This window comes from Aphelocoma coerulescens, chromosome 9 (assembly GCF_041296385.1).
Source record: "Aphelocoma coerulescens isolate FSJ_1873_10779 chromosome 9, UR_Acoe_1.0, whole genome shotgun sequence".
Classification (NCBI taxonomy): Eukaryota; Metazoa; Chordata; class Aves; order Passeriformes; family Corvidae; genus Aphelocoma; species Aphelocoma coerulescens.
Window position 1 is genome coordinate 11,016,860 of NC_091023.1, and position 23,806 is coordinate 11,040,665.

General features: G+C 38.9%; 2 protein-coding genes across 6 annotated transcripts in view; one reads left to right on the forward strand and one right to left on the reverse strand.

Annotated features, from left to right (window-relative positions):
* DAW1 (dynein assembly factor with WD repeats 1) overlaps positions 1 to 23,806 on the forward strand; it is a 156,790-nt gene that overhangs the window by 41,678 nt on the left and 91,306 nt on the right. The gene's annotated exons all lie outside the window — the stretch shown is intronic.
* SPHKAP (SPHK1 interactor, AKAP domain containing) overlaps positions 1 to 23,806 on the reverse strand; it is a 67,156-nt gene that overhangs the window by 19,370 nt on the left and 23,980 nt on the right. For all 4 annotated transcript variants that reach the window (XM_069024829.1, XM_069024830.1, XM_069024831.1 and 1 more), the window contains 2 exons: positions 22,245 to 22,355; positions 1,990 to 2,049 (listed from right to left, as the gene is read on the reverse strand). In XM_069024829.1, coding sequence (XP_068880930.1) covers positions 1,990 to 2,049; positions 22,245 to 22,355 — 171 coding nt within the window. The remainder of the gene's footprint in view (positions 1 to 1,989; positions 2,050 to 22,244; positions 22,356 to 23,806) is intronic.

Below are 23,806 nucleotides of genomic sequence, written 5' to 3' on the forward strand. Positions count from 1 at the left end.
CAGATCTTGGGTACCCAGCCATCTGCTTCAGTTACTATCCAAGGCAACAATACTTCACTGTTTTTTATTTTCATCCTCAAAATACTAAGCTTGCAGTATTCTTATTTTTCCCTGGATTGAATTAGATGTAATAAAACTTTCTGGCTTAAAAAGCTAAATCAGTATTGGGGAACAGTTCACTTTTCAGTGGACTGATCTTCAGATGAGACTAAGTATTTTTACGTGACATAACTGAATTCAGTGCTTCAATTCAGTCTGATGATTCGCTGCAGTATAAAAATGTTCTCATCTTTTTTTTTTTTTTATTATAACCTTTCTGTTATCACAAACACTTCCTGAAGTATCTCTATTTTTCTACTGCCCAAATTGCCACATTTTATCAGATTTCTTAGGTAGGAAGTTACGGCATTTGACATATCATTTACTTCACTTCTCTACCTTTTGTTCAGAAAAAAAAAAGAAGTCTGGAAACATCACTGTTTTACACAAAACCCTCAGTTTAACCCAGTCCAAGGTTCAATCTAACACAAAATCCTAGCAGTACCTATTAGTAAATCAAGTACCTACTAGTAAATAGTTATATATTTCATATGAACAACAGCTGTGCTACCGTCTTCAAAATTCTTCTAAGAAATGCTTTCACCACACCAGTGTATTGTATAAAGTTCCCACTCAATGCTAATTTACAAAACCTGCTTATTATACACAAAAATGGGGATGAGGGTGTTTCCTCTTGGAAAAGAATGCATAGCACCTGTGCTAGCAGGGAATTTTTATTACCTAAACTGAGAACAGATATCTAGTTCTAAGACTGAGAGAAACTTTTGGTGTTTCCTCTTATATTTTTTTTCCTCAACAAACACTCTAAACAACAATAAAACCACTGCTTATTAGAAGACAACCAGTGCTTCTGTGGCTTCAGTAAAGTAGAACCTCTCAAGATGTTCTGCACAGTTAACCTGCTGATTCAATAGAAAAATAATATTGCTGCAAGATGGCACATTTATTTTTGACAACTGAATTTTCACAGATGCAGAATGCAGAAAACAGCAGAAAAAAACTGTTCCTGCTAATGAATGACTTGCAGGAGGCATCAAGGTCCCAGCACTGGTTGTTCTATGAGCTAAAAGTGTTTTCAGCAAAGGAACTGTAATGGTTTAACCAAGGAAACTCCCTTGGTACTGTCAGGAGATCCTACCTGTGTTTACTCACTACATATTGCTTCTGTATTGGTGTGTCAAACATGGGCACCAAGCCAGGATGATGAAAAGGAACTGATAAAGGAAGATGTAAGCACAAAACTGACATCAGGCCATATCTTTAGATGTCACTTCTGCTTTTTTTTTGGAATGGTAATGTGTTTTGAATATCATATCATGATGCAGTTTGTCTCAGCATTTGTATAATAACCAAGGGGGTTTTTTTACTTCTTATAAATCCCTTTTTTCCTACTCTCATAACTTTCAGTTAAACAGATAAAACACACCTCTAGTTCTGTTTTATCTAGACCCCCTCTTCAAGACCATATATACCTATGTGGAGTTTGACTAAGACTCAGCTGAACAAGACCTATATGAGTGGAAGATTTTCAAAGGCTTTTTGGCAGTAGGACAGAGAAAGGAATCAGAAACTGGTGGCGGAGCAGGACACCAGAAACTGTTTATGTAGTATTATGCCAAATTAAAAAAAAAAATGTATGACATGTCCGTGTTCACTTCTCTGATAAAAGCAAGAAATCTACTTATATAACTGTTGTGAATTCAGACTGCAACAACCATTACATATTTATAGGATGGGAATAAGGAATCCTATGTAACATGGTCCAGTGTTGAGACAATTTCAGATTCCTTATGAATTGTTCTCCGTAAGGGTTAAAAATCTAGGATTGGCTTTGATTTGTTCATAGAATTTTCATCTGTATTTTTACTGGAGAGTCCTAGTGTGCCTGACTAGATCCACTGTGCATGTTTTTAAGACCTAAGCACTTACCTGTTTCACTTGCTCATCGTTGCAATCATCTGTGTTGGCATCTAAATTCACAAAACAAACCTGTAATGAGAAAGAAAAAGAAACAGCACCTTATAAAGCTGTATTAGAGTGGTAGCAACCCTTTTAAAGTCAGTATGTTTTCATTTTCTAGCCTTGTAGTTGAATCTGTGAAGCCTTTTTCTAGTACAAGCAATGTACAAAGGTTAGCAAAAAAGAACAGTGGAGTAGATGCTAAGAAAGGAGGAAAAACAGTAAGAGCCATGACTTTATCTGTACTGACAACTGACTTGCCTGATGAATGAGAAAATGTTGCAAATAATCTGTAATACAGAGGATATTAGTAAAGGCAGAGGAAATGTTAAAAATACATTTCATTTTGTATCAGATAAATTCTTCATGTCTTGCTTTTCCAATGACTTCTTTCCAGGCACTTGTTGCTAAACGTTTCATAAGTGCAGTTTTGAGTTGCTTTTAGAGTTTTTCTGCACACCATGTAAATACTGGAGTATTTTTCTAAGTCTATACAGAAGTTTAAAACTTTATGAAAGTGATTTTTTAACATTGGTTTGTGAGCCAATATTCAACCAGAAGTTTTCAGCACTGCTAACTGGGCACCAGCACAAGATGTAGAACAGCTTAACTGCCTGGTGAGTACCTGATTCACCAGAAAGTCCTGCTCTTGATGACAAGGGGTTCTGCCCCTTCTTTGATTGTTATGAGTTTCAGCAACTATTTAATGGATGTGAGATTGACTTAACCAGAAACTTCAGATCTAAAGACTAGTTAATTTCTGAAGAGTTTTATTTTATTATATGCCTACTTGAAGGCCATTTTCTAATGAGAAAATCCTTCCTCCAGCTCTGAGTTAGACGCAGGGACTCCAAAGCTAGGCTGACTGTAAAGTTTATGAGAGTTTGGTGCTGTCCTCATTTAAACTAAAACCTAACAAATTCAAGGCTCAGCTAAAGCCAACACCTGATTGCAAATAAACTGCAGATCCAAAATTTAACATAAAAGAGCTGAGTGATTTTTTTTTTTTTTGCTTCTTTTTCAGCAAAGAGGAAATGCTTCTTTCCCTAATTCTATGTAAATATCCCATAGAAAATGAAAATGCTTTAAATTATCCCCTTCACCAACAGTGTGGTGTTAGGCACCCGAGCTCCTGTTGTGTGCCTGCTTTTACACCAAGACAACTCTGGTTTCAGTTGATACATGCACATGCCATATGTACAGATTATGGCCATCTGCAGTAACAGCCAGCACAGCAGATGGAAAGATCCAGCCAGTGCTCCCATTATAAACCAAAAAAACACCCAGTGAAGAAGAAAGCTTTTTTCCCTTTTAAATAGTTTAATGTCATCTTTACATGAACTCACAAACATATTTTCCAGCCCTTTTACAATTTTAGCAAAAATATTTCTGTGCCTGATAATGACAACAATTAGGATATGCCACTGTCATCTGCTGAACTTGTAAGAAATAGTTATAGGAACTTATAAGCTACAAAATAGTAAAAATACCCTCTAGCAACATGGTATGGTGGTGATGTAATGTCCTAAACATGTTACAGTTGATTAGACAAACACTTCTCTTACTTTCTACTGGGTTTTAACATGTAGGCATTTCACATATCAGCAATAGGTAGTTACTAAAAAGCATTAGAAAATTACACTCTTGATTTTCACATGGACTTTCCCACAACAATGTAAGATATGAGTTATGACTCTGCAGGTGCATGGAGGTGTATTTGCTTAGGGGACCAATACCTTGGCAGCAGGGTAGGAGTGTGGGAAGGTGTGGGGCCAGTTTCGAGTCCTCCCCAGCATGGTCACCCCATGCTGAAGGCAGGGCTGTTACTGAGGAGTGTTGTGAAAAAGCTGCACAGGGGCAGTTGTGTCTTTGGGCCTTCCAGCCAAACACCTGATTCTCTGGTAAACCCTGGTTTGCCCTTTGCTCCCTCCATGTTGGGATGATGGCTCATGACTTTGCTATGATGAACACTGGCACTGCTACCAGTGGCAGCGACTGCCATCCTAAAGCCAGGCCCTCTCTCCACGCAGCCAAAACAATCATCATCTCTGGTTCAGGTGGTGTGCATAGCATATAACTCACTAATGCCTCAGTATAAGCACGATTATCTAGTACTTCAAGTCCCTTTCTCTTTCTTTCCCTTTTTTTAAAAATTGATTTTCAGAACCTAATGAACTTGCACTATAAAACCTATGGCAGTACTGAATCCAGTTTCCAAATACGCCTGTCAAATTCCACTGGCATTGATTTATTACACTGCCAATGCAGTCTTTCAGGATTTTCTGTCCTGCGGGTTTTGAAGTTTTAATTACAGGTAATTTTTGAACAAAAACAGTTTGACAGTGGTGAAAGACACTGAAGAACTCATTTACCCTTTGCTGTAAGCAGGAGCCAGGACTAGATGGGGAGGTACTGTAACCATAAATTAACTCTACAGTTCCGTCCTGACATGCTCTGCACTACTGCTTCCTTCTAGGAAGTTCACTGTGAGGATATTTTTCTTGGAGATCCTTCACCAGTGGTGCTCAAAGAGAAAATGATCTATTATGAAAAATCTCTCACTGTTTTCTGCTTACGTAATACAAGTATTAAGCTCTCATTAGCTTGCATTGCTTGATTAACTTCTAGTAATTATCAGGGGCACCTCCATCAAAACAAGGCAAAACAACACTAGAGAAGAATTAATAATCTTTAGGATGGAAATACTGAATAGATTATGAAGAAAGAGGTCAGGTCAGGATTTGCTAACCTCAATTTATTTCTGATTTTTTTTTTCTTTGTATCAGATGCAGCCTAACTGAGCTGTAATCCAACCCTCTCCTCATCACAGTATCTTTAAATGTCAGTCCTTTCCCAGCCACTTCTTTACGCTTCACATCCTTGACTTCCCACAAACACCTTTTCAGTTCCAAAGTGTGTCTGCTTTCCACTAACACTGATCTACTGTCTGTAAACCATGCAGAAACTTCAAGATGTTGTCTTTTTTTTTTTTTTTCTGTCTCAGGAAAATACTTATTTAGGAGGGAGAAAACAACAAAATTTAAATGGTGTTGCATAATACAAGAAGGAAACAACCCACCACCCAAGTTCAGGCTTTACACAGTGAGATAGTCACCCACAACTTCCCAGGTAGGTGCTAGTATCTACTTTCTGTTGAGTAGTGTTTCCAAGTTTAGAAATCCCATTTGCTCAAAGGAGAAAAGTGCTGGTCTTTTGGTGAACGTGTACCACTGCACTGAAATGCAGAAAAAAGCAGGATGCTACATGTCCCTAAACCATTGAATGCACAGGCACGCTGTAAATAGCAACTCTTGCACTATGCAGATTCTTGTACATGAATAGCACAGATTTGGGTCTGACCCCCAACCCTCCTCTCATCAAACTCTCCAAGTATTTCTACTAGAATAATACCAGGCAGGGTATCATCACCAACTTGCTGAGCTCTTGAAGAAGTCTTTACTTTCCAGGATCATATAAAAAGCAAATAGAGAAACTGTGTTTCTGCTTTTTCTTCCCTATTTTGCATGATAATTTCTATGACTGGTAAGAGGTGCATGGGGTAAATTCTCTAAACCAGTGAAGTCCTGAAATATGCTCTTGAGCTGATGTAGAAATTATGCAGACAACTTCTTAAAAGAACTATATATTAAGAAACTATTTTATAAAGTATTTAAGGATATAATGTACACACAGTATATTTTCCTCACTGACAAATGGCCTCAGGATATAGTTAACCTGGTAAGCAAAGTGAAAGCCACAGTCCTGTGTTCTGTTGTGTGAAGGACTGTGGCCAACACTTGCTTGAAGTGCTGCAGGAAGTGGGCTTTTTTTCCCCCCCATAAAATCAAATACATCTACATTATACCACCCTCCCAAAAAAATTCAATACCTATTTTAAAAGAAAGGAAGTTAAACTGAAGAGACAAGACTCGAAAATGAGAGCTATATACATATGGCTTGTGCAACCTGAATTTTACCTCATATGCCCACATTTATGCAAGGCAGTATTGCCTGATTCAGTGAACAGGAAGCCTGTAAAATGGGGGAAAATTATGAAGAATCAGAGTACTGCATATCTGCCATTTTCTAGCGTTCAAGCCTATGACTTTGTAACCTAAAGGACACTCCTAAACACTGTTTCTTAGTTTCTAATCCATCAATTTCTGGATTACGACAACACAGTTATAGACAGTATCAAAATGGTAGCAGGACTATATCCAGGTGACACAAACTGCTTCATCTCTGTCATTCCCTGTCATTCCACCACTGTACCCATCCATCTGATCCTCAGCTTTGGCCTAGGTGTCACCAGCAGGCTGAGTTTGGTGCCACACAGCTCAGCAGAGGCTAAAGGTCTGTGTATGCATTTGGATTTGCAGCAGGACTGTGTAGAACACTCCATGCTCTGTGCCGTCGTGGTTGGTATGTCAGGATGTAAAGGCTGTCTAGAAAATGAGCTTACAGTGTCTTTATCTCCCAGGTCTGCGCTGTTCTGCTTTTCCCATCCTCTTCCTGACACATCACTGATCAACTCATGCCAGGTGCCAATTCAGACAGCCCAGGAGACAGTCAGAGGAAACAACTGGTTTGGGACTGCTCTGTAATCTGCCCATAAAACTCAATTTCCTACAAACAGAACTGAAAAAGGTAATTAGCCCCAGGAGAGATCTCAGGAGAAAGTAGTTCTGAGCAGGCAGTTCCTGGGTGCCAAGTTAAAATAGTTTTAATGCCTAAACCTGAGAATGTGCAGGATACATGTGGGACATGAGAAGGTGAGCAACTGCTGAGCCCAGGATTGAAGGTGGTTTTATATAAAAAAACCCATTAAAGTGCTGGTAGGAATGCAGTCCTCAAGGACAGAGAACTGCAGCAGTGACTGCAGCTCCACAGCAGGAAAGGCAGGATCAAACTGTGCTGCCCCTCGCAGTTAGAGCTTCCACATGCCCTCAGTAGTGATTTTGTTCCCTTTAAATGTTACCATCTGTTGCTGAACAGAACCCAGTGGCAGGAGCAGAAGGCAGCTGTATGTCAGGACAGACAGCTGTATCCTCTCAGTCCTGGTTTGGGTCACCAGCTATGAAGCTCTCCCAATGTCACCGTTAAATTAACATGCACCTCATTGTGCTTCTTTGCATCTTGCCTTGTTTGTGAGTGACATGCATCTCACACAAATGCAGTGCTGTTCTGTTTATTATTTAGCATTATCCTTTGAAATACTAAAGGCTTGGCGTTTTACTTCCATATTGTTTTCTCTCCATATTTTGGGCAGGTATTGTTTATTCTCAGGGTGTGTGTTGCTTCTTATATACTATTGTTCTGAACACTTTATCCCTTTTAAAATGTAGGACTGTGAAGCTACATTTTGTGAAGAGGGTGACTGAATTTTACATCAACTGTGATTGCTATGACAGTTGTTTTAAGGACTTAATGGAATCTTTGATCACAATAATTTCTGCTTAATTAAGTTAGCAAAAACTCTGTGCTGGGATGGCAGTTTTGGAAGTCTGAGCCTACTCTCATCCTAATTTCATCTCTGCAAAGTAGAAAAACAATACAGTTGCTCTAAACTTCTATTAGACGTAAGTCTGAGTCTCCTGGCTTTACAAAGATTAGATCACTGTAATTTCCCCACAGCACAATAACAGAATAGAGCTGCTCCAAGGCATTGCTCACTGGAATGGTGACTATTTCAGAGAACCTACAGATGCTTGATGGGCTCCCTCAGGAGCTGAAGTCAGCGAAAGCCCGAGGAAAAAATATTGTTTTACCCTGTACTTCTGAGCCAAAGTAAACTGTAACCCACAGAAAATATCAAAGGAGTGGCAACGTGCCAGACGTTGTCCAGAAATTTGCTGTGAGCTTTGTGTCTTTGAAAATGACCAGAATCACTCATATATTTTGACTTATATTAGGACAGCATAAAATGCCTTTTCCAGCAGATTGTATCCATACAGCCAGTTTGTGTGACAGGAGCATTTGTTTTGATGGTTAACAAAATGCTGATCTGCAAAGCTCCCAAACAGAACTTTGCATTTATTTTCACTTGTCTTATTTATGCTAATGTGATGGCTAAATAAAAACTCTTGGATTTCTTGTGATATACAGATATAAATGTGTATATATATATATATTTACTGTCTATAAGATCCTCTAATCATTGACCTCTCTGTTCTTTAAAACTGAAGTTTCTTAAATCTTGTAATCCCATTAATCCCAATAGAGTTCAAAGTACCTTTTTTTTTATAGAAACATAAAAACAAATAGCTATGAAATGATCATTTCTAAATGAATGCTCTAAAATGTCACATAAGATTATCCATTAGCTAATAATTTTGGAGATCCTAGGAATTTTTTTATCATCTAGCTCTGGTAGGACTTGTGTGAAAGAAGGCTGATGGCAAATTTTTTTTGGAAGCTTGTGACTTTGGTCACTTCACCACCGTTATTTACTAAAAGAAAACTTTCCTAACTGATACTGGAGGCTCGTATGGCTGCAACTCTCAGTATAAATTTTGCAATACAGTTCTGATTCATGTGCTGAAAAGCTGCTGTCAGGTCTTCCCTGTGACTCAGGCTTTGGAGAGTACAAGTCTCCCTACATTGCATCTTTGGACGTTTGGGCTCTTGGGCAAATTCACTGCATTTGATGGGAACCTTGCTGTCAACCACTCTGTGACTGCCCCAATGAATATGCATATGTTGGGTGTAAAACTTTCTTCACAAAAATGACTTTGCACACATCAAGGCCAGGAGCAATATCCAGCCTAATATTTCTACCCTTTGCTTGTCTCATTACCATTACAAAGTTATTTTTTTTTTCTCTGTCACCATTTTAATTTATAGACTGGCATCAAAAGGAGATTTTACTGCAGAATGAATAGAAAGTATAACTGCTTATGCAAGACTACAGAGTCAATGTACATTTCTGTAAAACCTAATATGCCTGCATTAATCTTCTTTTTTTTTTATAGGTCTTACTATGCTTATTTATTTTTTTTTCTTTCCATACCATTTAAATGTTAAGTAGAATCTCAGAGGACTAAATAATATGACTGTGACAGTTAACAAATCTGATTTCAAGGCTAGTCCAAATAAAAAAATGATAAATATAAACCAATAAACCGTAATCGATACCATCATTTAGCTTTGTTCAAGTTAATATTGACTTTTTCCATTTCCTGTATTTGAAAATTGTTGGTATGGAAAAATTATGGTTCCATCAGACCCTTGCAGGAGGTGGTATTTTAAAGGAGGATTTTTTCATGAGCAAAATAATAAGTAGTAACCTGAAATCTGTTTGTGGGTTGCTCAGAAGCCAGTCCTGCACCTTATCCTTTTCCTGCATCCTCTGACCTCCTGCTCAGCAGGGCAGGCCTGTTACTGAAATACAAGCACAGTCTGGAGCAATATGTCAGTGACCAGGCTGCTCCAGAAAGACAAAGATAAAACTTTATAGTACACTACTTTGAAAATTTAGACACTTCCAGGGAAAAGATTTCATAGAAAATGTTCAAACTTCAAATTAACAAAATGTAATGATGCAATAAAATTTTAACTGTTGTGGTTAACTATAGGCCAAACTCAGCAGAAACAGAGGGCAGTCCCAGAAGGTTTTGCTTAAAATGACTGAAACCATCACTGGCTAAGAATAATGTCCCAAATGCACCAAAAAATATAAAATATTCAATGGTTTGAAAAATAAGCTATTTAACAATGAAACCAAGGTGAAAGACTGACTCCCTGCAGCCCCAAATTCTGATTGTCTTGGCAGTGTCTGCCCAGACTAGTTTTGGTAAGCCAAGAAATATAACTGCCTGCAGTCTACAAAGCCAAACAGATGAATTCTTTAATCCTATAAGCAACTGAAGTGGGAAATTATGATGATATTTGATTTACAGAGAAGAGAACATTGATGGTACATTAGTAAAGGAACGCTCAGATTTCTGGGACAGTTGAGTATTTGCTTACTGTTTTCTTTAACACACCTAGATACTTTTATTTGGTACAGCATTGCTCTAAACTACTATAAAAATCAATTATTTTTCACAAAGACATTTGTCTATCGTGTAGAAGCACAAAATGAGATTAAAGCGTTTTAAGTACTTAAATCCATTCTGCTTATCTGTGCACAGCAAACTGTGCTGTGGTGCTCTACAGGATTTTTCAGTACTTGAGAAAGATGAGGAAGTGAATGTGGCTAAGCCTAATTAAAAAATGCAAATAATTTTGCTAAAGATGTCAAGTGAAAATACTCCATAGCAGTGACTATGAGAGAATGATCAGACTCAAGTTCAACCTGCTCCAGGTCTCTGGGCTGTCTGAACGAGCAGGTATTACCAAGGTGTAAGCGTGTCGATCAGAGGATAGAAAGAGTCAATTGTGCACTCTGCAACCACATACAGGCTGTCAGATCAGGTGCTAAAACACCAATATCTGGAACAGTGTATTTGGTTTTGGTTTTTTAAACTGAGCTACTTCTTTCTTACTTGCCTCTACTACTCTAACAGTGCTTATCACTTCATTATAATAACCAGTATGTTCCCCCCACCATCTTTTTAAATAAAATGTTAGTATGCATAATAGCTCAGACCACGTATCTCAGTTTTGTTCTGTTTTTCAAACAGTGGGGCAGGTCTGCTGTGTTTTGCAGTCTCCCAGGCTTAGGTGCCTTTTGTTCTGGACTACAACGGCAGAAGAAGGAATGGGGAGATGGCATTTTGCAGGGCAGCAGGAAAAACCAGCAGCTCCATGGCTGTCACACCTTATGAAACTCTTCCTCATAAATCTCTGCTCAAAGCTTTCTGTCAAGGGATTTCAGGACTGTATCCAGTGGATCAGAAACTGTTGTCTCTAGATTAAAAACAGGCCCCTTTTCTCCTCTGATTATAAAATTCGTTACTAAAAGCAGACCATTCTATAAGTTCTCTCTGCTTTTCAGAGAATGGGGTGACAATTAAGGAAGGAAGCACACAGGTCTGATGATGGGTTTTGACTGAGCTCAGTCATACGATAGATATGCACCATTATACACTGTAAGAAATTAGGATTGTAAAATCTAACTGTGGATACTAAACAGCAGGAGTAGAGGAATTTTCCAGCTGCTGAAGCATTTTGTGAAGTTTTCCTTTCTCATGCTTTAGCTGAGAAACAGTGAAAGACTGTTTTGTAAACTAACTCTCTATCTTGCACCTGCACGGTCTTGTTATGGTACACTACAGAAAATATTTTGAATGGGCATTAGAGAACGTCAGCCAATCCTTTTAGGGGGTGGCTGGACAAGCGACCAATCATATCATGCTCTCTTATATACCATTGTATGAAACCTAGCTTGTATTTAATAAAATAGTTCTATTTTCTCCTTGCACTTATGTCGCGATTCTGGCCATTTCTTGGTACAACAGTGACATCTAACTGATCAGGATAATTTACTCAGCTCTTTCTTTTCTTTACCAGGCCCATCCTGGGCCCAGTTCTTCTTCTTGCTTCCTGGGTCATAAAATTAAATTTTTAAACCAAGAGCATCATGTTTTCCCCCCTTGAGAAGGAATGTTTTAACCTTTCTTTCACAGAATTTGCATTCAGCACTCCAAATACCCAGCTACTGCTGACCACTTTTACAAGCAACAGAAATTACAGCTTTGGATATGGTTTGGTGACAGTGATGGTTTCAGTCATTTTTAACCAAACCTTTTGGGACTGACCTCTTGTTTCTGCTGCAGTAGACTTGCACAGCATCTGTCTGCTCATGCATGCTGTACAAATTGCAGGGCAACTCTGCCCCAGCTGTCAGACAGGTTATAAATAGGCAGAGCTCTGAAGCAGCAAGATTACTTGAAAAAGAAGGAATAGTACAGGTTCTTGTGCTTATGAATCAGCTGGAAAACAGCTGGCTGTCTGACTGGCTGTGTGAGTGCTGAGATTAGAAAAGTCTGCTTATCTGTGTATTAACATCTTAAGGTTAACTTTTCAGTAGGTTGAGGTGTAAGCTCTGACTGCTGCTTTCCCCTCAGCAGACTTTATTAAAGTGTGGCTGTGTCTGGTTTCTCTGTTGTGTAAGGAAGGTTTGAGTTCACACTCTTACAATTTCCCAGCTGCATTTTTATTCATGAAACCTGTAGGAACTCTAGCTCTGGAACCTCTGGCCTATTGTCAGATTAGACAGATATCATCCAGTAATGTTAAAAGTGACGATTTCACTTGATCCTGGAATTATTTCTGTTGGCAAACAGGTAATCAGAAAACCTAATTATGCATCTTTACTGAGGCTGTAATGCTAGGTACTCTCTTGATTAAAAAAAAAAAAAAAAAAATCTAACTAGTTTAAATCTAATTCAACTAGTTTGTCAAATTATTTTTATTCACACAAACCCACAGCTGCTTTGGGACAATGTTTTGCCTAATTACATGTATTTTTGGACAGATTTAGGTCTTTCCCCAGCTGAGGTCTTCTTTTACTGAGTTCCAGAATCCAATATGAAATAGTAAAGCTAAATAATTTCCTCTCACGGAGTCCTTCAAGTACTTTGAGGGAAATAAAAAAAAAAGGGTGCAGGGTGGATGTGTGGATCTGGAAGGACTTAGCTCACCCCACTAAACTTTAAGAAGCAAATGGGGAAGTTCTTTAAACTACTCATAGTAAATAAAGTGATTTCAACTGGGAAAACTAATTTTGGTGGATTTGATACTAATTTTTCCCATATACTTAGAAAAAATTACCTAAAAAATGTGACTACCAACATTTGCATACTGTCAGTTAAAAAGAGCATGGAGTATCTCAGTCAAACATCTGCTGCAGTCTAGAGAACGTGGTCATCACATCAGGATTACTGAATCCATCCCTGTGTGTCAGGCAGAAGTACCTGTACTTCAGCAGACTCATCCATTCTCAGAAGCTCTGCATTCTGAGAGCCAGAACCGCAGAGCTGCTGAAATCAGAGATGTTTTTCTTCTAAATTACATGGCAGCTGACAGAAATAAAGATCTGTCCATGAGTCAGTTGGATTACTAGCTTTATCATTACCATTTCTGCACTGTGCAATTTGAAAAAATTAGTTTTTTGTTCCACATACTTAGTTGCATACGCACTTGGAGAAAAAAAATACCTGAGTAACGCTTCTGAGGGGTTTAGAACAAAAGCCTGGAATAAACTAAGAATCTCCTAGCTTTCAATTTCTTGTATCTGAAATAGTAAAGCTGGGAATTAGAAAGGTTATCTGGTCTGAACTTCTTTCCCTAGATAAGCTTCTACCTTGAAGAAAGCAGACAACATCTGCTTTCTTCATGGCCATCTTAAATCTGTAGGTCCAGACTCATATCACAGAAAGGAGTCTGGGAACTCCTATAGTAATGATTAAAGCCAGGGCTTCTGTAGTTCCCAGTCTCTTTGCAGAGGACAAAAGAGATGAGAAACCTTGGCATCTACTTGATGATTGGATTGGATCTTTTTGGAAAAGGAGCTGGAAATCTCAGCCTGAGCTAGGTTCCTGCAATAATGTAAGGAGTGGTGTTTTTGGTCATTTTAGTGACACTGAAATGTGTGGTGTGATTTGTCTGTTCTCTAAATTACGGATGTTGTATGGACAGCTGTAGCGCATCTTTCAGTTCACAGGGCACGTGGACACACCCTTCGTCTACACAAGGTCCTGAGACAAGCTCTCTGGATAAGAGAATACCTGTGGCAAAACACTCAGCTGCAGTTAGGTGCAACCTACAGTGGAAGCTAAGGTTTTGTGCTAAGAGCACAAAGCTGTGCAGAACTTCCACCCTGGTATGTTCAAGTTCTCACACTATCATAGGGCTTCTGTGTTTATCTGTGTGATAAACAACTGCTCGTTTCACTCAGGACGAGTTCTGTTGCCACAGCCAGCAACAGCCTCAGCTGGAGCAGAGGCAATTAGACACCCTGCCTGGGGGCACACAGTTCCTGCACCCACTCACAGACTTCTTATCTATTTAAAGATATAACTGTGCAGTCACATACAGACACTAATGAAGAGGAAATGAGGATTATCTCAAGCAGGAATGTGCACACGTGGCTTTCTTTTGCATACGGTTTCATAATGCCCAACATGTCATCTTCATTCATCTTCCTTCTGGTTTTATAGTAGGCTTTAAAAGGCCTTCATGCAGGGCAGTGAGGCTTGTGACACCTTCATTACAAAGCATGTAATGGAAAAGACACTTTCCTGTGATTTCTGGGAAAGAGAGATCTCAAACATTAACAAACTACTAGCTGAAATGTGTGGGTTTCAGGTAATATTCTTCAGTGTGTTCCTTCAGAGTCTTCTCCCACCTTTTTTTTTATCATTACTATTATTTTGCCTCCTATTACTCCACTTCGAAGTAGTTTTGGGAAGCAGGCAGGATTTTGTTTCATGCCTTGCTACTGAATTGGTGTGCTGTCTTGGGATGGAAGAATGAAATTGGGTAATTCCCAAGTGACTCCTTGAGCATAAGATAAATATCTACTGAAGTATATATAGTGTATATAAGATATAGTGCTTTAAGGATTGACATCTTTTTGTGAAGATCTGCAATATTATAAGAAATAAGGAAACTGAAAATTACCAGTTGTTGCTTTTCTGTTGCAGGTATTTGTTTTTAGATTACAATTTCCTTTCCTCCACTGAACAAATTCTGGTAACTTATTTTCACTGCCACTGGCTCTCATCACTTCTTTTTGGAGTTATTAGCAGTTATCACTACTATGCAAAGTGCAAATTTTTAGTAGATAGGAGACTGGGAATGGTATAAGAGATGTAGCTCTCTCCTCCGTGCTCAGTAAAATCTGACCTTTTATATTTAAATGGTTAAAAAGGGTCTTGAGCTGGAATATGCCTTATATGAGCTGTTTGAAATAGCCTGATAGTGACTCAGAATTAAAAAAAAATCTGGAAGACAGAGCTAATCATCCATTAGCATTTGGATGCAATGCTTGTCTCGCATAAATTTCCATGCTTGCCAAAATGATTCTGGCAGAGGAACCAGCTGTGAAATGCAGAAATTAAAATATTAGTTTGGAAGTTCTAGATATGCCCTGTAGCTGCTTGCAAAAGGATTTACATGAATGAAAATGTGAGGCAGCAGAATTATACAGGTAGGAGGATTTCTGCCCCCCCCTTTTCTCCTAGTCCCCCCTGCTTTATATGCTGAGCACGATGTCACATCTATGGAATATCCCTTGGGCCAGCTGGGGTCTGCTGTCCCAGCTTGCTGTGCACCCCAGTGAAATCACTGGTGGGTGCAGTACAAGGGAAAAAGCCTTGATTCTGTGCAAGCCCTGCTCAGGAATAGTAAAAGCATCTCTATATTATCAACTTTGTGTTCAGCACAAATCCAGAACACAGCCCCACACCGGCCACTGTGAAGAAAATTACCTCCAGCCCAGCACACAGTGGTAACCTCAGAGTATGAAGCAGCTCAGGCACATCTTCTGCACCACAAATAACTCAAAAGGCTTCATGACAGGTATCCCTCAGTGGTATACAGTGTTACCTTCCTTATCTCACCAAAGTCAGATCAGGCTACCATCAGAAAATCCATTTGTGTCAAAGCGGGACCATGTCATTCTACTGACAGTTTCTCTGCCCAAGGTTACAACAGGATGCAAGGCAGGTTGGGGAAACATCAGCTTGAAATCAAGTTCAAGCCTTCCTTCTGTTGTGTGGTCCTTTGCATGATTAGAGAGAGGCAATTTCCATCTCTAGCTGTGAGTAGAGGAAGTATTTTTCCTATTCTTACCCTATATTTTCATTGGGACAGCCACAAAAGCCACATTACTCCTTTCAGTTTCCACGTAAAAATCTCTCCTGTGAGCTGCCCAGCTGCTATCTAACCTGAGATGAGGTTTCAAAACACTCTTCTTGAAGGCCCTAATGGAGTGTTTCCAAAAGCAGACAACTCAGTGCATCTCCTGTGAGTCACTCAAGTTCACCTAAACAAGGTCCTGACATGAATTTCCCTTGTCTTCCCAGCCCAGCGACAATTCCCTTTTTAGGTACACCTTGTATGTTGTCAGAAGGATGTGTTATACTGCTCTCCTTCCAGCATTTTTACAGTAATGTGTCTGAAATTTAGTCCAAATTATTCTTCAGAAGGTGTTTATCTTAAATGACTTAGCAGATGTATGGTTCTTGATATTTTAGAGACTATCCCTATTTTAATGACTGGACTGCTTTAATGAATCTTCCTGAGTTATCTCTTCATAATCCATTGCTTCAAAACCAGCTGTGAATATTTTCTTCCCATTAAAGCTTATTCCTTTGGGTTTGATGTAATTAATTGTCACTTATGACTTAGAGAAAATATTCCAATAAATATTTATGCCACAGGCACCATCTACTCTCTCCAGTGCCCTGTATACTTGATGTTTAAAAAATTTCTGTGAACCTCAGCCTGCAATTCATGTTAGAGGGAGCCTGTGGTTATAACAGCAGCAGCAGTCACAGATGTCCACTCTGGAGGTGGCACAAGAATCCCATTTCTTGATAAAGCAGGTCATGGAGGCACTGAGAATATGACAGAGTGGAATGCTGGAGAGGTTACAGCTGCAATGCCATGCTTGATCCTCCCAGTGTTTATTTATAGCTTTGTCAGAGTAAGGTTAAGCATCTGCTTCTCTTAAGCACAGACAGAAAACCACTGCAGTATGAGACTCTCACAGAAGCAAGAAGATAGCAGATCTAGACAGAAGATTAAAGAGTGTCCCAAGTCTGAAGTGACAGGAAAGAGAAGAAAATCTATTGTCAATCTTTCACACTCTGAAATTAATGAGGCAGGTTTTGACTGCTGTATGATAAACGTGTGGCACTGAAAATGTGGAAATACAACCCTTTAAGGGAATATTTAAATTCTGTCTTAACATTAGCTCATATATGAAGATATATTTTTCAGAGCCAAGTATGTACAAGAGCAGAAAGTGAACCATATTTTACAGATTATTCAAGTAATTCTTTCAGTGGTCTTTTAAACAAGTGCTCAGTCTGCCTGCACTAGGCTCCATAAAGCAGAGAGCAACTGGTGAAGAGGAGGGTTTTTATTTCCCTGTGCAAGCCAGAGAGGGGATCTCTGGAAGGTACAATTCCTTACCACAGCAGCATGAACACCCACACATGCCTTAGAAAGGACTACAACTCAACGCCACAATTTAGCCTGCCGCTGTTGATTCCTGCACCTTGTCAGGATGTAATTAAGGTATCGTTAAGCTGAATAGGAAGATGAGACTTAAACCTAAAAATATCTCCAGTAATTATGGTTTAGATCTGGAAAGTAATGGATGGATTTTGATTTCTGAAAGAGACAATGCTGTTCCTGAAGATGCTTGAGTAATTATGGAGTGAAAGGTAAAATAAACACCCTTGTAATTCCCTGTCTGTGACATAGGGCTGAGGTGTGCAAGCAATCTCATGAGGGAGGGAAAAGGTCTTAGTACGTAGGTCTGGTGGTTTTAGGAAGAAAAATAGGGCTTTGTTATGTTTGCTGGCAGATGTAAAACTTCATTCAAACACAATAAAACAAAGCACTTGTTTCAGCTGTGCACGGTCACTATTCAAGAACACACATGGTTTTGTTTTAAAAAAAGCCAACAAACATCTCCTCCTTTGGGATTCAAGATTGCACTTCTGTATTTGCCTATGTAAAGAGCTTTGTTGACTACTACCAGTCCTGGGAATAATCCTTTTTTCTGAGCTCCTGTAAGACTACACCTTCACTCAGAGGGCATGCTCTCATTCTTTGGACACTCTGAAGAACATATTGGATACACGGACCCTTCCGAAGGGATAGAAAATGTCCCTGACACGGTGTCTGCACTATTGTGAGAAAGTTATCTGGAAGTAATCTAGTACCAAAGACTGATGTAAAAGATGAATCTGTACATTTGTACCTAAACATCCAAAGATATGTAGAGCCTTATCTTGAAAAAGACTTGGGTGAAGAAAAGAATGAAAACCACTCATAATCTACTTTAATTCAAGTGAAAGCTGCTGTCCTTTTTTCCCTCAAAATACACCTTGCCAAGGATTTTTCCTTTCTGCATATGTTATCATGCAGTTTGAATTAATTTGTGGGAACTGTTTCCTGGATGTTTTTGTTCCATCCCTTGAGTGAGAACTGGCATTTATCTGACAATATGGTGAGATGATTCAAGGAAGAATTGGCTAGAAAAACTAATTGCTTAATTTCATAGTTACTTTTCTCTCTGAATTGATTTACTGCACATTTGTACAAATGCCAGGGCAGTAAATGAAGCAGGAGCTGGAGGAGGAGGTGAGATCACAGAAGTCCTGATTTGACCAGCTCAAATTAGTACATAATGGAATCCTTAACCTCCTCCTGAAGATGTTTAAAAGCTTGATGGCTAAACTGCAATGAAAGTGATAATGCTGAAATACCTGCTTAGGACAGCAAAGCCATGCAGTTGCAAGGCAAGCAGCCAGTTCTGAAAATCCAGCTGCTATGATAGCAAAATTACGTTCTTCATTATCGTCATTTAACAGAGATCACAGACAATGTGATCCATAACATCACCTATTTGCTTTGGTAACGATCTGGTTTCTCTCTCACTTGCCACTTCACTAATGTAAGCACTGCTTCCCTTCTTTGAAATGCTCATTTGTCTCCTAGACTGGGAATGTTCTCCTGCACTCAACAAAACAGTTTACAACCCTAAACTGTAATTCCCCCTCCTTCTGTGATGCAGATGGTTTGTGTTTTTCCATGTGGCATAAGCCCACTCAGTGGTTGTTGCTGCTCCCACTGTCCCACTCCCTCAGTCATGTTGTCCTCCACTCTTCCTTTGTGCTTCCACCATTATCATCAGACCACTTCTAGAAAAAGTGGCACAGGGGCACAGAAAAACAGCCAACAATTAGATGAGAGGGTGTTTTACCATGACTGAATTTGAGTGAAGTTTGGGCTGCTGTCTTTGTCCTTTTCTTCTGCTCTGGCCATGTGCTCCTGCTGCTTCCTTGGGCTGGACCTAACCATATACAACTGCCTATGTCTGTGCATACAGCCTACATTACATGCATCCCTGTATGAAGCATTCTGGAGTGAGCATTTATGTAGTCACAGAGTAGGAGCACTTGCAAATGGAAAAGCTGCTGGACTATTTCAAGAATGTTTCAAACCTTTAACACTTTATTGAAACTGTTCTCTCGTCCATCTGCCTGCAAAGCCAGTTTTTTTCTCAGCTTTAAGGAGATATAAAACAATTTAAAATGAGCCCTTGTCACATCTCTTTAAAAAAGCATTATCTTGTTACGCTTAAGTAAGAAATGAGCACTGTTTCTTAGTGTTTTGTTTTAATTGAAAAGCAGGTATTTTCCACTTTCCATACCTATCACTGCCATTTAGGGGTGTAAAGTTCATGTTTCTGCTTCTCCAGGATATTTGACAAGAAGTCTGCAGGATTTCTGCCAGTCTGGAAATCCACTGCCCCTCCCACAAAGGCACACTGCTTGGGACGAGAAGGGTCTACCTTCCTACATCAGTGATCCTCAAGGACAATTCCTTGTTAGGCTGTGTGGAGTGGAAATGTCTGTCTCCCAGCCTCTGTGCTGGGACAAGATGGCCATGCAAAGAGCGATGGGACACGATGATTTTGTGGGGAGGTCATTGGAACCTGGGCCCATTTTGAGAGAATTTTTTTTTTCAGTGCATATATAATTTCTAATGGCTTTTCTACATGTTGTTGGCCTGGAGCATGAAAGGCCAGAGAATTTCTGGAAAATTCACTTATAATATAAGCATCTTGAATCAAATGAATGCCAAATATCTTGCAGGACTATACCACCTTTTTTTTTTTTTTTTTCTACATTTAGTTTTGTATCCTACTTTTTTCCTAAATAATAGTTTCATTACTGTTTTCATTAAGAATTCCTAAAAGACAATTAAGATACATGTTTAGCAGTGTGGCAATGCCACCTTAATCATGGAGATGCTGTAAAAGCATTGTGAAGAAAAGTGTTAAATCTTAGCAACTGCTAAGATAAAGTCATAATTGACATTTCTGCATGCAAGATGAAGGGATCGTGCTTTAGCAGAGTTCAATGCTAGAAGAAACTATAAATTATGTAATCAAGCAAGAATTTAAATATCTTAACTTGTACTAACATAAGCCAACCACAAATACTCAGCACTGGTAATTAATCCAGATCTAGATCTTTGGAGAGAAGGTAGGGACAAAGTATCTACCAGTTTTTTCTTTGGAGAGAAGGTAGGGACAAAGTATCTACCAGTTTTTTCTTTTCAAATAAGGTCTTCTTAAAAGCATGTCCAAAGCAGGAAACATTTGTTGTAGGTCCAGAGAAACAAAGCTGGCAATAGTGACGTTAGCAAAAGAATATATATTTATGTGAAACTACATTTCTTTTAGGAGGTCTCTCCATGGGGTAAGAAGAATGTCACAGTACAGAAATTTTAACTGCATTTATAAATCACTATGTGAAGTTTATATGTGATTATGTCTCACAAATCCATGTATTTTTTTCTATTAGGTGGATTTTGTTTAAGTTCTCATTCAGTAGAAACAAACAAAACAAGACTTCCATAATTAAACTACTTTTAAAGTACTACCTGATTATATTAGCAGGAAACTATGTATTCTGATCTCAGTGGTAAACTGCTGCTAAACTGTACCATTGTTAATTGAAGTAATTTAATGAAAAGTTTAGCAATTAGACAAATATCCTCCTAAGAGGAAAAAATCCACTTATAATATTGGTGTAGAGGAAAAAGCTCTTTGAGGTAGTTTAACCTTTTAAAGTAGACAGCATGGCAAAATCAGACAATGTTGCCTGAAATAAGGAGGGTAGCAATTACATAATCTCTCTATAACAAGTTATCTTTGCTTGGTATGTCCAGCCTATCAGAGATAGATATAATTTCTTCTAAGATCCTCTGGAAAAAAGAGCAAAAAGTTAAAGTTCAACTGGTCAAGCAAGCCATAATTAATTTTTATATTATTATATGAAATAATAATTTCCTCTGAGAAAATAAGCTTTTTTTTAGGATATTAAATACTAAATAGTTAAATTAAGTGACTGTGGTCAATATGTTTTGCATTAAAATTAATCCCTTCCTATATCAAACAAGGATACCACTGATTATCTGCCCAGTGAACCTGCTTTGGTTAAGAATGTGTTCAGGTTCTCACCTTGTAAGGTTGCTCACTTGCACACTGGGATTAGGTTGTGTATTTTGCTCACTGCCTTGTGGAAACTGATAGACCAGTGCTCAGTATGACTGAAGTGAGCCCAATAACCTCTGACCATATTCCTAAATTTCACAACTGCAATGACACTGCTGTGCCACTCCTGCTGCTCTCAGGCATTCTGCATCACCTCAGGCAGGATGCAAAGCCTCTGGCCACCGCCTCTATGGGAAGGAGATTCAGGTTCCTGGCAGCAGCAGCCTGGGTTCATCAGCTGGAGCTGAAGGTCTGTGTCCTTGAGGGAATCCCAGCAGACTCCATGAGAGCCCTCAGCTGGTCTTTAGGTTGTGTGCAGCACAAGTAGTGCTGGAGACCTTTTACCTGAGATAAAACTGATCTTTTCTAAAGCCCTTCTTTGCTCACTGAGACCAAGGAACAGCATTCAAATAGAATAAGTAAAGATGTGCTCTTCTGAGTCCTTCATCAAGTAAAAAACTAATAAATTCAATTTCATGTAGATAGTTTGTAAAGCAACATAATTCCTATTTCTTCATGCACACTGTTAAACAAAAGCTGATCTTAATTGCATTATAACCCACAATAATGAGATTTAAATTTAATTTCAAGTGCAAAATAATTCTGTTTGAGTTCTTCAGCAGCTTTTCCTCATCTAATATGGAAAGAATTTTTTCTCTTTAATTGTGTCTCTCTGCCTTCAGGAAGATTGAGCAGCCTTTTAAACATCTTCTCTTTCCAACCTGTCACTTAATTAGTTACGGTTTGGAATACTTTTCTCTTTGGCTTACTTTTCTCTCTTGTGAGTTGCAGATTATGAACATTAAAAAATACAGAAAGCCAGCAAAATCTGAAAGCCAAATGTGGGGAAACCTCTATAGTAATCTTTATTAATGTGCTCTGTATAGAAATCTGTATTTTTAGTTTGTATGTTTGCTTTTAAAAGAAAGGTGGAAATTACAGACTTTTTAGTTTAACGTACTGTTGTCAGCCCCACACCCCACCCATATAACTCTCAAGGAACTTTTCTCCAGAGGAGATGGCAGTGAGTACTTACTGAGGCACAGTTGCTTTCTGACTTGTCTTCTAGAAAGCCAATTTGGCATGGTGTCCTCTGATTCTGCAGCCAGTAGTCTGTTGATTCTAGCAGACTGTTACTACAGAGAATCTGTTAAAAAAGTTAAAAATAGTTAAAATCATTGCAAATTTTTCTGACCCCTATTGTGCTTTGGGGGCCTGAACCCTATTGTCGTAACTCAACAGAAATTTTGCTGACAAAATTTGGGGGTGTGGGGGGGAGCAAGATGGACAAGATGGTTTCATTTGGACCCGTCCAGTTACTGCACCTTAAGTCAAATCACTTATATATCCCCTAAAGTATTAGCCTGTTTTCTTTCAGAACTGAGAGTCCTTGGAGATAGATGCTTGATGCTTGAAGGAAATGCCTAAACTTAATATTTTTACTGGAAAATATTGCTATGAGTTTTGTTCTGTGTTAAATTGATAAACAGAGATGTTGGGAAAACTAATTATTCAATTACATCAGAGTACACAAACTTGCAGCCTTTATGACTGACTGTATATCTCTCCACAGTAGATCAGTACTATTCATTCTGCCAGCAGCCTCATTTCTGGGACTTCTAAGGCTCCAAACTCCTTCTTCTTAAACAAGCCTTTCTGTTTTCTGAGAAACTGAAGTACTTTGGACTTTTTGTAGTGAGTCCTTAGGTCACTCAGCACCCCGAGACCAAGACTTTGGGTTTAATCTCTGTGTTGACTCAGCCCTACGGCTTGTGCCACAGCCTCTGCTCAAACAAACCCAGAATGGGGCTACAGATAGCTGGAGACTTTAAAGAGGCAAAGCCAGTTTGCAAATCTGATGCTTAGATTAAACTGAATTCTTTACTTTCTGCCTCTGTACTAATATTCTACCATGAAAAAGAGGGACCATCAGGATCTTTAAAACATCTAGGGAACAGCAGGAAAAATATTGCTGCACCATTGATGCTACTTCCAGAATGTTTTCTATGGCTTATCATGTTCCCTAGGCAGCAATGTTAAGAAGTATGTTTGTAAAACAAATGTATATTTTACTTGTACTTCCGGCAAGTCTTGTATTCCATGGAAATAGACTGTACTCTAGTTTTTAGACTTTTATTTTAATAATGATATTTAAAAATATAAATTTGTTGCTATACCGGGGGGGGGGGGGGGGGGGGGGGAATCTATCTACGGTACTTTCCTTCACCTGACTGCATGTTTTGTATTGACACACATTTGTCCTACTTCAACAACACTTGATCTCTAAGCCTAGATCCCTTCCTTAGGAAGAGAAGTGAGAATAACTTGTGAGGCCTTCTCACTTCTCAGGGAAGATTAATGACTGTGGAAAGCTGATCTGGCCAGGTGACACAGTTTTCTAACACTTGGGAGCACCCAGAAGCAAGCTTATTACCACCCACAGACTAACACCCACTGTAATTTTTATATTTCTGGTAAAAAGTCAGTTACACAGTTAATATTTCACTCCCTGTATCATACTTATATTGATTTCTGAATAAAAGTCAGCAGCAGAGGGATGAGGAGGTAGTAGGGAACAAGCCCCTGAGCTTGGCCTGC